The 14,025-nt window shown below is 39.5% G+C and overlaps 1 protein-coding gene across 1 annotated transcript in view; it reads left to right on the top strand.

Annotated features, from left to right (window-relative positions):
* DDX1 (DEAD-box helicase 1) overlaps positions 1-14,025 on the top strand; it is a 38,859-nt gene that overhangs the window by 11,055 nt on the left and 13,779 nt on the right. Inside the window, exons 7-16 of the mRNA XM_039531872.1 lie at positions 457-540; positions 892-975; positions 1,466-1,542; positions 2,771-2,843; positions 2,949-3,025; positions 4,225-4,339; positions 4,986-5,124; positions 8,893-8,953; positions 11,656-11,754; positions 12,819-12,908. Of these exons, the coding sequence (XP_039387806.1) occupies positions 457-540; positions 892-975; positions 1,466-1,542; positions 2,771-2,843; positions 2,949-3,025; positions 4,225-4,339; positions 4,986-5,124; positions 8,893-8,953; positions 11,656-11,754; positions 12,819-12,908 (899 nt within the window). The remainder of the gene's footprint in view (positions 1-456; positions 541-891; positions 976-1,465; positions 1,543-2,770; positions 2,844-2,948; positions 3,026-4,224; positions 4,340-4,985; positions 5,125-8,892; positions 8,954-11,655; positions 11,755-12,818; positions 12,909-14,025) is intronic.

The following is a 14,025-nucleotide window of genomic DNA, read 5'->3' on the forward strand; positions in this document are numbered from 1 at the left end:
ACTGACATAATCGAAGTGTAAACAACACAAGGTTGATGGAAGAATTCTTCCTAACTTCCACCTCTGAGGGAGGTGGATTACTTACACTGAGAAGCAAATCCCTCCTGTTGGCAAAGGTAGTCTTTCTGCTGCAGCACAGCCATAGCATTTTAAGTGTAGTAGACATACCTTGGATATCTTTCTAGGTAACTTCTGTTTGAACTATGGCATATTATGGACTTAATGTGGCGATTACTGGCTGAATTTCTCTGGCCTGTTATGCCAGAGATCAGGCTAGGTGATCATAATTGTAACAGCAATTATAATTTACTCTTGTTGAAGATTGAAGTGTCAAAGCAATGTTAAGATACACTGCTGTCCATAGCATTTCTCCACATGAGTTTTTCATATAAGGCTGAATCAAGTTTCTGTCTCTACTCTAAAATGTTTAAGTTCATTGTTTTTTGTCTTGTTCAGCAATTGGATCAGATGGTCTGTGTTGCCAAAGCAGAGAGGTAAAGGAATGGCATGGATGCAGAGCAACTAAAGGAGTGACTAAAGGTAGCTATACAATGATTAAATATGCATTTTGAAAACAATTTGCGTTTCTGAAACATGAGTATCTTTGACTTTCTACCTTGTTGACTATCCTCAGTTTAAGTTGGTTGCGTTCAGAATAGTCACTATGAGCCAACGTATATTGACTCAGATCCATAGTCTTAAACAGATTGAAGACCTTAAGAAGAAATGTACTTTTGCATATTCAAGTTCAGTTTTACTAATTATTTTACCAAAAAATCCTTCAGTCTTCCTCTTGAAGTAACCAAGCTGAACTGCTTTGATGAAACTGACATTTAAATGTTTTGTGTCTTTTTTTTTTAAATGATTTATTTATTTATTTATTTATTTTAGGAAAATACTATTATGAAGTATCCTGTCATGACCAGGGCTTGTGCAGAATTGGGTGGTCCACTATGCAGGCTTCATTGGATTTGGGTGAGTTTTCGTCATAAAATAGAAAATTCTGAAGTTCAGCTGGTCTACAGGAGTCGGTGTCACAGAACGCATATAATCTCCTGCTCCAGTCTTCCAGAGAACAAGTAGAGGGGGCATTGCATTGGAGGATTGTGGGAATTGCATTGGAGGGAGAGCAAGCCCATGGATGTGCAGCTCTTTTCATCCAAACACTGCTAAGCAGGCAGGAAGAGATCTGCCTGTAGAGGGGATACACTCTAATTTTCTGTTTCTATTTTCATAGTTTATTAACATGTAGATGAGTAGAGACTGAAAAAAAGTCAGCATGCTATCTTAGAGATGGTGTTCGAGAGTGCACCAAGGCAATGAAAATTGTTTAAGAGCAGGTGGTGTTCCCTTGCATGATGGCAATCCAAACAGTTGAGTCTGACATGGTTTGAGATGGTAGTGAAAAAGGATCTGTGACCTGCAACCTGAACAGTAACAATGATATTGTTTAACTTGAATTTAGGCACTGACAAATTTGGCTTTGGCTATGGTGGAACTGGAAAGAAGTCACACAACAAACAGTTTGACAGTTATGGTGAGGTAAGTTTCAATCATTAAGTGGCTAGAAATGTTATTTCTAGTAAATAACAGCATCCGTTTTAGAAATTAAAATATTTGTGTTAGCCAGGTACTGTTCGATGTGTATAATATAGATTTGCTGCTTTAAAAACCAGGCATTGAATTAGCACAAATCTGGAATTTTTATGTTATTTACACAAACATACTGACCCAACATGCCCACATCTTAAAACTTACAGCTATGTATAGAGTGGAAAAAATAGTCTCATCTCCTGGACTTATTTCTGGGGCTTTTCTTTCTATTGTCATCACTGGCCTCTATGCAACTGACCTACTTATGGGTATTAACAACCACCACAATGAGGACCTTGTAATGCATTGAGCAATAATTAAGGAATTTGTTTCACATTACCTTATTGCTTCACTTACTGCACCCTTTTTGTCACACTATACCAATACAATGAAGTCAGTCAGACCTAAACCTTTTACATCTTAGCTGTTCAGTTGAGAATTGTTTTTTTGTTTCCCATTAAAACTGGTCTTTCCTCTTTCCTGTTTCTGTTCAAACCTTTTTGAAATTGTAGTTAACTTCAGAAGTTTACATGCCTACCTGAATTCCTATGACACAATTGATATGAATCCAGGTAGCTCAGCAGAAACCCAATTTTAATAATTATCTTTAATATTATTGGTGAACTGTCCAAAGCTTATGCATTGCAGCTTTTGCAGCTGTTGAAAAAAATATAATTTCTGATTACTAAAATTGAAGTACTTTATAATAACCCAAGGGTGATTGAAGAGGTGCTACATAAACATCTTTCAAAAATATTTAAGTGCAATCTCTTTTTTGTGTCTGTATAAGTTGGCATGTACGTAGGCTTGCATGTTTGTCATAAACTGAGATTGCTTGTCTAATCCATATTTAGTGCACTTCCACTCAGACTTGAATCTAATCAAAACATATTTTTGGTTTTATGAACAAACTAATTATGTGAAATCAAACTTTCTTGTAATAAGTATTTTAAGATGCCAATTTTGTCTGTTTAAACACACGTCTTTTTAAGACAAGTGTGTGCCGTTCAGAGAAGAGCGGGGATTTTTTGTTTTTTAAATCAAATGTAAAATTGTATCTGCTTTTGAAGCTGTTTGGGTCAGAAACTATGAAGATTATTATTATTATTATTATTTTCTTTTTAACGTAACTACTCTAAATCAGTTTGTTCTGTTCTCAATCTGTCTTCCATTGTAGGAATTCACTATGCATGATACAGTTGGATGCTATCTGGATATAGACAAAGGGCAGATCAAGTTCTCCAAAACTGGTAAGTGCTGATTTTTTTTATTTTATTTTTATTTTTTTTTCTCCTCCTTTTGACAATCTAACTGAACATTTCACTCTAATTGTGTTACATGTATTATGTTCTCAGGGAAAGACCTTGGCATTGCATTTGAAATCCCACCACATATAAAGAGCCAAGCACTCTTTGCAGCCTGTGTTCTGAAGGTAACTTACGAATCTGTCACAAATATATATAAATAAAACATGTGAGAATTGTTCCAGTCCAGTTTTAAATATCAAATATTAATCATATACCATAACTACTCTTTCCATAAGATTTTTATATATTCTTGCCTCAGTTACTATCTCCACCTAGTAGCAGGGATAGCTCAGTTGGGGCAGGGGATAGCTCAGTGGTTTGAGCATTGGCCTGCTAAACCCAGGGTTGTGAGCTCAATCCTTGAGGGGGGCCACTTAGGGATCTGGGGCAAAAATTGGTCCTGCTAGTGAAGGCAGGGGGCTGGACTTGATGACCTTTTCAAGGTCCCTTCCAGTTCTAGGAGATTGGTATATCTCCTATTATTATTATTTATTACCTCATTGGCCACCCCGCCCCTTGCATCTTTTCTGTCAGCAATGTGCTGGTGAAGTTTCTTTTCATGGAAGTGGAGTACTGGGTGGAAGGGTTAGGGTTTTGACTTTCCTCAGATTCAGTAAACAAATAAGTATAAGTTTGCATTTTTTTGCAATGTTAAAGTTTAAACGTTAATTGTCTCAGCACTACTGTCTTGTCCACCCACTCTCTAACACAATTCAGTAAGTTAACAGTTAAAAGAATAGCCAGAAATGCTAGTGTATAATGTGGGTGAGAAAATTTTGTGAAGAACCTTAACTCTTCCATTTTAAATTCTCAACCCTAATGTTACAACAGTGCATTAGTCTAGCATTCTCTACTGATTTGTTAAATGAGTTATAATAATTGAAAGCACTTATATGATGCCTGTCTAATGTATGAAATCCCTTCAGTGGAACTTTTTAGGGCAAAGACTGAAACATATCTTTAAATCTATTGATGCAGTACTACTCGATGAGTCGGGCCTGGCTAAAATATTGAAGTTCACAAGGGGCCTAAATCATAGTTTTAAAATTGGAGACATTGATTCAGAAGAAAACCAATATCTTAAACACCCCACAAGTAAGAGCAGAAAGTAAACAAATGAATCCAAACGATCCATCAGATAATTTATGTTCAACTTTGTTTACAACTCACTTTTGAGGAGACATGTTTTTAAAAGACGAAAAAGCTTTACTATGTTTCTATAAGCTTATGGCTGATTCCCACAGAAAATTTTTATGGAAGTGTTAAAGACGGTATATATCTAGAATCAATGTCTGAAATGTTTTGTGAAATTTATTTATTTCAGAATGCTGAATTGAAATTCAATTTCGGTGAAGAAGACTTTAAGTTTCCACCAAAGGATGGATTTATTGCTCTTTGCAAAGCTCCTGATGGAAATGTTCTGAAATCACAGCACACAGGTATATTTTTGGGTGGGATTAATATTAGAATTCCTCACAGATAGATAGGCAGGAGACTAAATGGGATTTTTCAGAAGGGCTTTGAATTGGCCTAATTGTGCCAATTAAAAAACACTTGATGCTTGACCATTGACTTCAGTTGGAGCAGAATTAGGTTAACATGGAATACTTTTGCAAATCTTATCCTTAGTCTTAACTCTGTGTCGTCTAATACTTAATGTGAAGTTGGCATTTTTAGCTATTTAGTCTATGCATATCCAACTTCTAATTTACAGGAATTCAACTTAATTATAAAAGGACACCCACTTCAAGAATTAGCAATTTTCCATTAAAGGATGAGCAGTGAATGGCTCATGCTGTATGAGTAATATGAACACTTGTCTGGGCCTGATTTGTTTTTGAGTGGGCAATTACACTTTTTTCAGTTCAAAATGTACATCTGGAGGTGAACTCTACTAGCTGCAAATGAGTAAAGTTGTTTGCCATAGCAATGATTTTTGTTTTAATGGAGTAAATAACTCCTTTAAAAGGTGCATTCTCCAGATTTTTTTTTTTAAACTGGGGAAGTCTGGAAAATTGTTTCTAATAATGAATTTAAAGATGCAAAATTTAACTTTCTATCAATTGCAAATCTTTTCTTCTCTAGGAAATGCACAAGTGTCTCAAACAAAGAACCTTCCTAATGCTCCAAAAGCATTAATTGTGGAACCATCCAGAGAGTTAGCAGAACAAACTTTGAACAACGTAAAACAATTCAAAAAATACGTTGATAATCCTAAATTAAGGTAACATCTCTTCCAATGTTATCTGCAGTCCAGGTAACATTCCAGTTACTTTTGGTCTGTATGGATGATGTCATAGGTTATATGGTTTCGGGTCAGCCTTAAGATTCATGTGCACCCCAGATGAAGCAGATGGAGACTGGGGCAGATTGTAGAGAAGAAATTAGGGGGCAAGTTGCAGCATCAAGGCTAGATTATCAAACAGTTGATATTTGTTTAGGCAATCTCTACCTGATGTGGTGTGTGTTTGGGGTTTTACTTCAGGTTGTCAAATGTATATCTAATGCTCCCTTAAGTTTGAAAAATGGAAGAAAGAAAACAAGTAATCACAGTATCATAGAACTTTAGGGCTGGAAAGGACCTCAAGGTCAAGTCCAACTTCCTGCTCTGAGGCAGGACCAAGTATACTTAGGGTATGTCTACACTACGGGATTATTCAGCTTTTACATAAACCGGTTTTGTAAAACATTGTATAAAGTCGAGTGCACGCGGCCACACTAAGCACATTAATTCGGGGGTGTGCGTCACTGTACCGAGGCTAGCGTCGATTTCCGGAGTGTTGCACTGTGGGCAGCTATCCCGTAGCTATCCCATAGTTCTTGCAGTTTCCCCCGCCCATTGGAATTCTGGGATGAGATCCCAATGCAAAAATAGTGTCGTGGGTGATTCTGGGTAAATGTCGTCACTCAATCCTTCCTCCGTGAAAGCAACAGCAGACAATCATTTCGCGCCCTTTTTCCCTGGATTGCCCTGGCAGACGCCATAGCATGGCAACCATGGAGCCCGTTTTGCGTTTTGTCACTGTCACCGTATGTGTACTGGATGCTGCTGACAGACGCGGTACTGCAGTGCTACACAGCAGCATTCATTTGCCTTTGCAAGGTAGCAGAGACGGTTACCATCCCTATTGCACCGTCTGCCATGCCATTGTAAATTGGCGATGAGATGACGGTTATCATTCTGTACCGTCTGCTGTCATGGGTGCTCCTGGCTGGCCTCGCTGAGGTCGGCCAGGGGCGCATGGACAAAAATGGGAATGACTCCCCGGGTCATTCCCTTCTTTGTTTTGTCTAAAAATAGTCAGTCCTGCCTAGAATATGGGGCAAGTGTACTAGAGAACCAGAGAGCACAGCCGCTCCATGTCAGAGCCCCAGAGATCCTGCAGAAATGATGAGCTGCATGCCATTCTAGGGGGTGCCCCTGCAACAACCCCACCCATTGCTTCCCTCCTCCCCTAACCCTCCTGGGTTACCATGGCAGTGTCCCCCCATTTGTGTGATGAAGTAATAAAGAATGCAGGAATAAGAAACGCTGACTTTTAGTGAGATAAAATGAGGGGGAGGAAGCCTCCAGCTGCTATGATAGTCTAGGCAGTACAGAATCTTTGCTTTAGACATGAAAGGGGGGGTGGGGGAGGCTGATGGAGCTCAGCCTCCAGTTGCTATGATGAAGACGGTTACCAGCCATTCTGAACTATCTGCCGGGAATGACTGGGAGTCACTCCCATTTTTACCCAGGCGCTCCCGGCTGACCTCACCAAGGCCAGCCAGGAGCACTCACGGGCTGATGACAATGATGGATAGTAGTCATATTGTACCGTCTGCCACTGGGAAGGGGATGCTGGTGTTCAGCGCTGCAGCACCCCGTCTACCAGCAGCATGCAGTAGACATAGGGTGACATTGAAAAAAGGCGAGAAACGTTTTTTTCCCTTTCGGGGGGGGGGAAGGGTGTAAATTGACGACATATACCCTGAAACACCTGGGAAAATGTTTTTGACCCTTCAGGCACTGGGAGCTCAGCCAAGAATGCAAATGCTTTTCAGAGACTGTGGGGACTGTGGGATAGCTGGAGTCCTCAGTACCCGCTCCCTCCCTCCATGAGCGTCCATTTGATTCTTTGGCTTTCCGTTATGCTTGTCACGCAGCACTGTGCTGAGTCCCTGCTGTGGACTCTGTCTATCATAGCCTGGAGATTTTTTCAAATGCTTTGTCATTTGCTCTTCTATAACAGAGCTCTGATAGAACAGATTTGTCTCCCCATACAGCGATCGGATCCAGTATCTCCTGTACGGTCCATGCTGGAGCTCTTTTCGGATTTGGAACTGCATCGCCACCCGTGCTGATCAGAGCTCCACCCTGGGCAAACAGGAAATGAAATTCAAAAGTTCGCGGGGCTTTCCCTGTCTACCTGGCCAGTGCATCCGAGTTCAGATCGCTTTCCAGAGCGGTCACATTGGTGCACTGTGGGATACTGCCCGGAGGCCAATACCGTCGATTTGCGGCCACACTAACCCTAATTCGACATGGCAATACCGATTTCAGCGCTGCTACTCTCGTTGGGGAGGAGTACAGAAATCGGTTTAAAGAGCCCATTATATCGATATAAAGGGCCTCGTTGTGTGGACGGGTGCAGGTTTAAATCAGTTTAACACTGCTAAATTCGATTTAAACGCGTAGTGTAGACCAGGCCTTAGACCATCGCTAAGAGCTGTGTTCATACTTCTCACTGCAGACTAAGGGTATGGCTACACTTGCAAGTGTACAGCGCTGCCGCGAGGGCGCTCCCACAGCAGCGCTTTGAAGTGTGTGTGGGGTCGCAGCGCCGGGAGAGAGCTCTCCCAGCGCTGCACGTACTCCACCTCCCCGCGGTGATTAGCTTACAGCACTGGGAGCCGCGCTCCCAGCAGTGGGGCACTGTTTACAATAGCGCTTTACAGCGCTGTAACTTGCTGCGCTCAGGGGGGAGTTTTTTCACACCCCTGAGCGAGAAAGTTGCAGCGCTGTAAAGTGCCAGTGTAGCCAAGGCCTAAAGCAAAGTAGGCATTAAGTACCTCAGCCTTTTTAATGCCATCAATTATTAGCTCTCCCTGTTTTGCTTTCTCAGGTTGTTATAGTACCATTACACATGAACTAGTACAATAGACCTATGTTTCTTTTGCTCTAGTGGGATCAGAGCAAAGTCTCTTGGTTTGTATGTGGATGCTCATTGTGCTGGTGTTGTGGTTTTAAGTCGTTTTTTTACCTACAAAATATTTTGATCAAATGATGAAGAAACATTAGAAATCTCAAGACTACAATTAAGTTCCTTCTTTTTAAATGTAGAGCTATAAGATTTGATTAGTATGTATAGCTCACTGCATTCATAATGATGCATTTGTTTCCTAACTTCTGAGAACATAGTTTAACATGCTATACAAAGTTATATAGTGTACATTTAATCTTATACATCTCTTTTGAAGGGGTAGGAATACTTAGTGCATTTGTCATTCTTGTAATTTCACATTTTTTTTTCCCCAAACATTTTTGCTACTGTTTGAAATTCATGCTCCTGGAATTCAACAAAATGATTCACATTCTGGTCTTAAATATGTGTATTGTAGGCCACAATTTTGTCCAGTGCTGCTATTTTTCTTGATGCTTTGTTTAAAACAAGTTGATTGTTTAAAACATACTAATCTCTTTAAATGTATGCAGTGTTACAGCTGTCTTGGTCCCAGGATATTAGAGAGGCAAGGTAGGTAAGGTAATATCTTTTTATTGGACCAACTTCTGTTGGTGAGAGAGACAAGCTTTCAAGCTCACTGTAATCTCCTTAAACACAGTTCTCTAGCGTGAGGTATGTATAGATAATGGTGTACAGAATACCAGGCCAGCTGGTTGATTACTCCTTTGTATATGCAAAGGTCTACAGGCTGGAGAATAAGATGTGTCTATAACATACAAATATAAAAATTTCAAAAACTTGGTTTCTTATTTTCTTTTCTATTTTAGGGAGCTCCTAATTATTGGTGGTGTTGCTGCAAGAGATCAGCTTTCCATTCTGGAAAACGGTGTAAGTTGTGTTCTTATCACTAACTGAAAGTTTTTATAGTTGTGGTGTTCCACAGCCCAAATTCCCTGACAATGTTGCACTCCGTATAGCTTCTGTACGTCTGATCAAATGAAATGAGTGGTATGTTGCCCAACTACTGTGGTATTTTAGTGTTTATGTCCCTTCAGACAGAGAAATTGATCAAATTAAGCCAGGTAAGGCAAATAGCTTTTAATTTGTAGTAAGCCTGTTAACTTTGGTCATTCAGTTCTGAAAAGCTTTTTTTTCTCCAAAAACCGAAGAAAATTCATAGTTGTAGCTGTGTACCCAATATCTAAATGTGTGTACTACTTTTCAGGAATTGCATTCTGTCTCTAGATTAGTTTGGAAACTGCATCTATTGTGTTTTCACAAAAACAATCCTAATTTGTCATTTCCTCCTCCTCCTCCTCCTCCTCCTCCAAAACAGGGGAAATAGGAAGGAGATGTGAGGAAGGGTTTCATTAGATAAGCTTTGCTGTCATGCTGTTGTTGTTGTACTACCTATGTAGGCCATGGTAATGCTGGCCTACTATAACACTAAATAGCATTTTGCTTTGGGCATTGAGACACATGGGCCTGAAAAGTTAGAGCCTTAATTCGGTGTCTGGAAACTGCAGTATTAAACCTGGCGGGTGGGGGAGAATACAAACCTTTATGTTCTGTAAGAAAAGCTGGTGCATTGATCAGTAAGGTAATTCATAGATCAAGATAGAATCGTATCACCTCCAGCCATAATCCTGTCAGGTCTCCTAAGTTAAGTGTCATCCTTCTTGTCAGGGATACATTTAGGGAAAATAAAGGCACTGAAGGAAATGATTATTTTCTTTCTGACTTGGATCAGAACCTGCGCCCCAGCATGGTATTCAGTAGCACAGTGTTTAAGGTATCATCTTTCAGATGAGTTGTAAAAAACAAGGTCCTAAGCACATACAGTAATTAACAGTCCTATAGCACTGTCGTTATTGGTATCCTAAAGATATTTTAATCTTTACTGTGCTCTACCTGCTTTATACGTTTAGTGGAAACTGTCGTTTTCATCTCTTCAAACATAAGAGATTTGCAAATTAGAATCCTCTTTCCGGTGCATACTAATAGATAAATGTCTAACATTTTGTTTGCCTATATGTTCCCTGCAGTCTATTATTCATTTTCAGTCTTAAGCTTTTGTTTAGTGTGTCTGTGCCAACCTGCTACTGTTTGACCCCAGAAGTGACTGCAATTCTTGATTTTTGCGGGTGGGGGGACAAATCCCATATGTATCTGTAAAATGCATTAGAGTACATTTGGCTTTGTGCCTAGAGATAACAGCCTCATTCATTACTCCACCCTGATTCATCCCCTGAACACCATCCATCCTGCTCACTAAACAAGAGTAGGGTCCTGTGGAAAAAATAGTGTATAATCATATAATGCATGCATACATACATGGGGGGGCAAATACAGTTGCACAGGCAGCCTGAATGCTGGCTTTTCCTGGCATTTGGGTACTTGACTTTGCAACCTTTACATTAATAGAAATTCCATTTTTTCAGTTTGTTTAAAACCCACCTGATTTTAAAAAAAAAAAAAAGTTTGAACCCTTAGAGGCCACAGCAGACCTTCTCCGCTTAAGCAAATGGAGGAACTGGTAGCAGAAGTAGACTGTTATCCTCTAGTGTGGATCAGCCCCTAGAGGGGGATGCAATGTACGTTTTATGAATGGGTTTCACAGGTATTTGCTGACAGAGGAGTGTAGAGACTGAACGTTCTTGGGTTCAATTTCAGGCTCTAGGGGAGTGTGCTCTATTGGCTATAGAGCATTCTGTCTTAGTGCTATCATCTGGCCCTACATCCCCCCCCCAACTCCTGTCCAAGCCCCATCCCCCATATTACACTCATCAGCATTCAAACAGGTGCTTTCTCCTCCTTTTCCTTGCTGCCTGTGCACTATCATTGAGAGCACAATAGAGATGGTTTCCCTGCTTTCAGTTCCTGAGCCCCAAATAGCCCCAGCTGATGCAAGGAGCAATTGTAAGGAAAGTCCTGGTTGGATGAAGTATGTTCAGCTATCCATGGATACAGTATGTCTGCTGGTGTCTATAGGAGCATTTTGGTGTGTAGATGAATCTTCAGTGAAGTTAGCTGCCAAGCTCTAACAAGTCTCCACAAAGCATGTGTTAACTGAGGGGGGGGGGTTCTAAGGGGGTTTTGTTTTTTGGCTTGGCCAAACTTTAGCTATATATTTTTAGAGGAATGGCAAAAATCACCTCACTGACCCACAAAGGTGATTCTCGTCCCTCGCCCTTGCGAAATATCAAATCTCTGCATCAATGGGTAGAGGACTTGGAGCTTCTCAATTAGATGACTGGAAGTTTGTGGTGGGGGGGGGAAGGGGGTTGTTAAATGTGGGCAGTACCACTTATTTTCATCAACCTTGTTGTCTGAAACAGCTGAACCATTGTAGCTGAAATGTTCCAAAGATATTCAGTGTGAACCAGATAGTGGGAATGACAAATTTCAGCTGATACTATTAAAGGTTGGCAAAGTTTTATAAGCAACTGAAAACTGGGTCTTTTAGTGGGAAGGGTTGTGCTACCTTAATTAATCACGACACTTGGCTCTGCATGCAATTTCCTAAATTTAGTGTTCATGTTAAATTTTGACTTGCTACATGTACTTAAAAACCGTTTTATATTTCATAGGTGGACATCGTTGTGGGAACCCCTGGAAGATTGGATGATTTGGTGTCAACTGGAAAGCTTAACTTATCTCAAGTTAGATTCCTGGTTCTTGATGAAGCTGTAAGTAAAGGAAAATAACTAATATTGTTTGTAAGAACAAAACTTTGGCAGTTTGATTTACTGTTAGAAGTTAGATGAAGTTTTCATTGTCCTAGAGTTAAAGCAATTATGTATTTAAATGCATTAGTGACAGTTCAATATCCTTGTGTTTCAGGGTTCATTATCCTAGTTAGTGTTTTGTAAATGCAGCATGCTCAATTCCTGCACTTGCATTGCATCCAAGGTGTGGACTGAGTTAGTCGTCTCCCTGAAATAGGCAGACCATGAGTGGTCACAAGGCTTTCAAAAAGCTTCACCTTCAGAAAAACTTAAATGGCTACTCCTCAAAAAAAAGTCATTTCACCTTGTAACAGAGGAATCGTGCATGGAAGTAGCAGCCTCAAAGGCAGCATTTTGAATGTACAAAGCCCTTGGGTAGAAGCTGGTATCACAAGATTTGATGTTGTAATATAATTTAATGCCAAATACCAAAAAAGTACTATGGAAAAATACCTAATTTACTAACTTTGAAAATACTACCTAGGCTGAGTTTATACAACTGCAGTCACAACCGTCGCACATATGACTTTAGTTCATCTTCTAAATCTAGCTTGGACACTAATTTGGGTGTGTTTTTTTTGAGGTGGGTTTTAGGTATTGATTAAAATAAACTAGTTTTTCCTACTTGTTGACTTTTTTTTTCTTCCCCAAAACCTGCTTTTTTTAATTTTAAATCAGCTTTTGGAATTGTGTGGGCTATTCTGAACTTCTGCTCAAAAAGCTACAATGGTGCTATTTCAGGTTTTCTAGTTCAGTTTATTTAAGTAGAGTAAACTTTAAAGTGCAGCAGCTGGTCTGGAGGGTTTGTTTTCGTCCACCCACTTTAATTTTATTCAGGATCCAGTTTAAATAAATAGGAGTTTTAGGATTTTTTTCCCTTTTGGTAATGCTTTCCCAGCCAGACAAGGGTTTTTTTTTTTTTTTTTTTTTTTTAAAGAGCATCAAAGTCATATCCTAATATTTGTTTGTCTGAGTAGATTAACAAAAGGTGTTGTAGCTTCTCTTTTTTTTGATACCCAATGTAGGATGGCCTCCTTCTCCAAGGTTATACAGACTTCATAAACAGAATCCATGGTCAGATTCCTCAGATAACTTCAGATGGAAAAAGACTGCAGGTATAATGCTCTCTTTATTGTAATCAGCAATCATTTTTAACACGTTAAACTGTTATGTTCAACAGCTTGTATCAGTGTGATGCACTTTTTTCTTTTACGGGGAATTTAATACTTTTCTGTTCACTTTCTCTTTTTTATTTGTTTCAGTGTTTTGTTCGCAAGTTGTTGGGCTGAACACAGGGGTAACTGGGTATAGCTTAATAGCCTGTGATATACTGGCCTACAACTCTCTGAATCTACCTTCCACCACAAGTGGTTACCTACTGTTATATTTTTCTAACAATAGTTTTTATAGATGACTGTCTGCTAATTAAAGGTATAACATGGGATTTTATTTAGAAAGTCAGCAATTTCCTGAAATTACTATTTCTCCTTCTTAGTGTTTACAGAAGATACTCTTGGGTTTAATCTGCTGGTCTTTCATGGCCTTCCTTGTTGGGCTGAAATGGTTGGCTATCTTGAGTAATTTTAAGATGCTAGTTTTTGAACTAAACCAAAAAATGAAAAGCAAAACATACATTTTCACATTATATTTATATATTAATATACTCTTACTAAAGGTCAGCTTTCTTTCAATTTGAAAAGAAAACATGTGTAGGCTAGAAACTACCTAGAATGCCATCAAGAGCTGTGTACTTCCTCATTATGAAAAAAGTGCATCACCACCACCACCACTCGAACTACAGTCTGCTACTTGGTTCTAGGTGTAACTCAAATTAGGAGTGTGATAAACAACTTTCATAATCTGCAGTATTACTGTAGGCATTTTGATATGAAAATTATACTTGGAACAGATACATGACAACCCTAAAGTCCACATTCAGAAATCTGTAAAATTGTAAAGTATCCATGTGATTAACAATTCCTCAGATATATTCTATTTCATCTCTGCTCTGTGTTGCCTCTTCTTCAGCTGCCAATAATGCTGATCTCCTTGACCAGGAATGACTGGGCAGCTGATTTTAGAGAACAATGGAGTAATTATTTGACTTGGCCAGAAAGACCTTCATAGGGCTGGTTTCCATCAGTCTATAGTGTCAGAAATAGAGAGGCAAAAAATTCTCTGCATAACACCACACAACTGTCACCAACCTACAAGACCCTTCCAGACTTCATT

Source organism: Mauremys reevesii, linkage group 3, assembly GCF_016161935.1.
Source record: "Mauremys reevesii isolate NIE-2019 linkage group 3, ASM1616193v1, whole genome shotgun sequence".
NCBI classification, from domain to species: domain Eukaryota; kingdom Metazoa; phylum Chordata; order Testudines; family Geoemydidae; genus Mauremys; species Mauremys reevesii.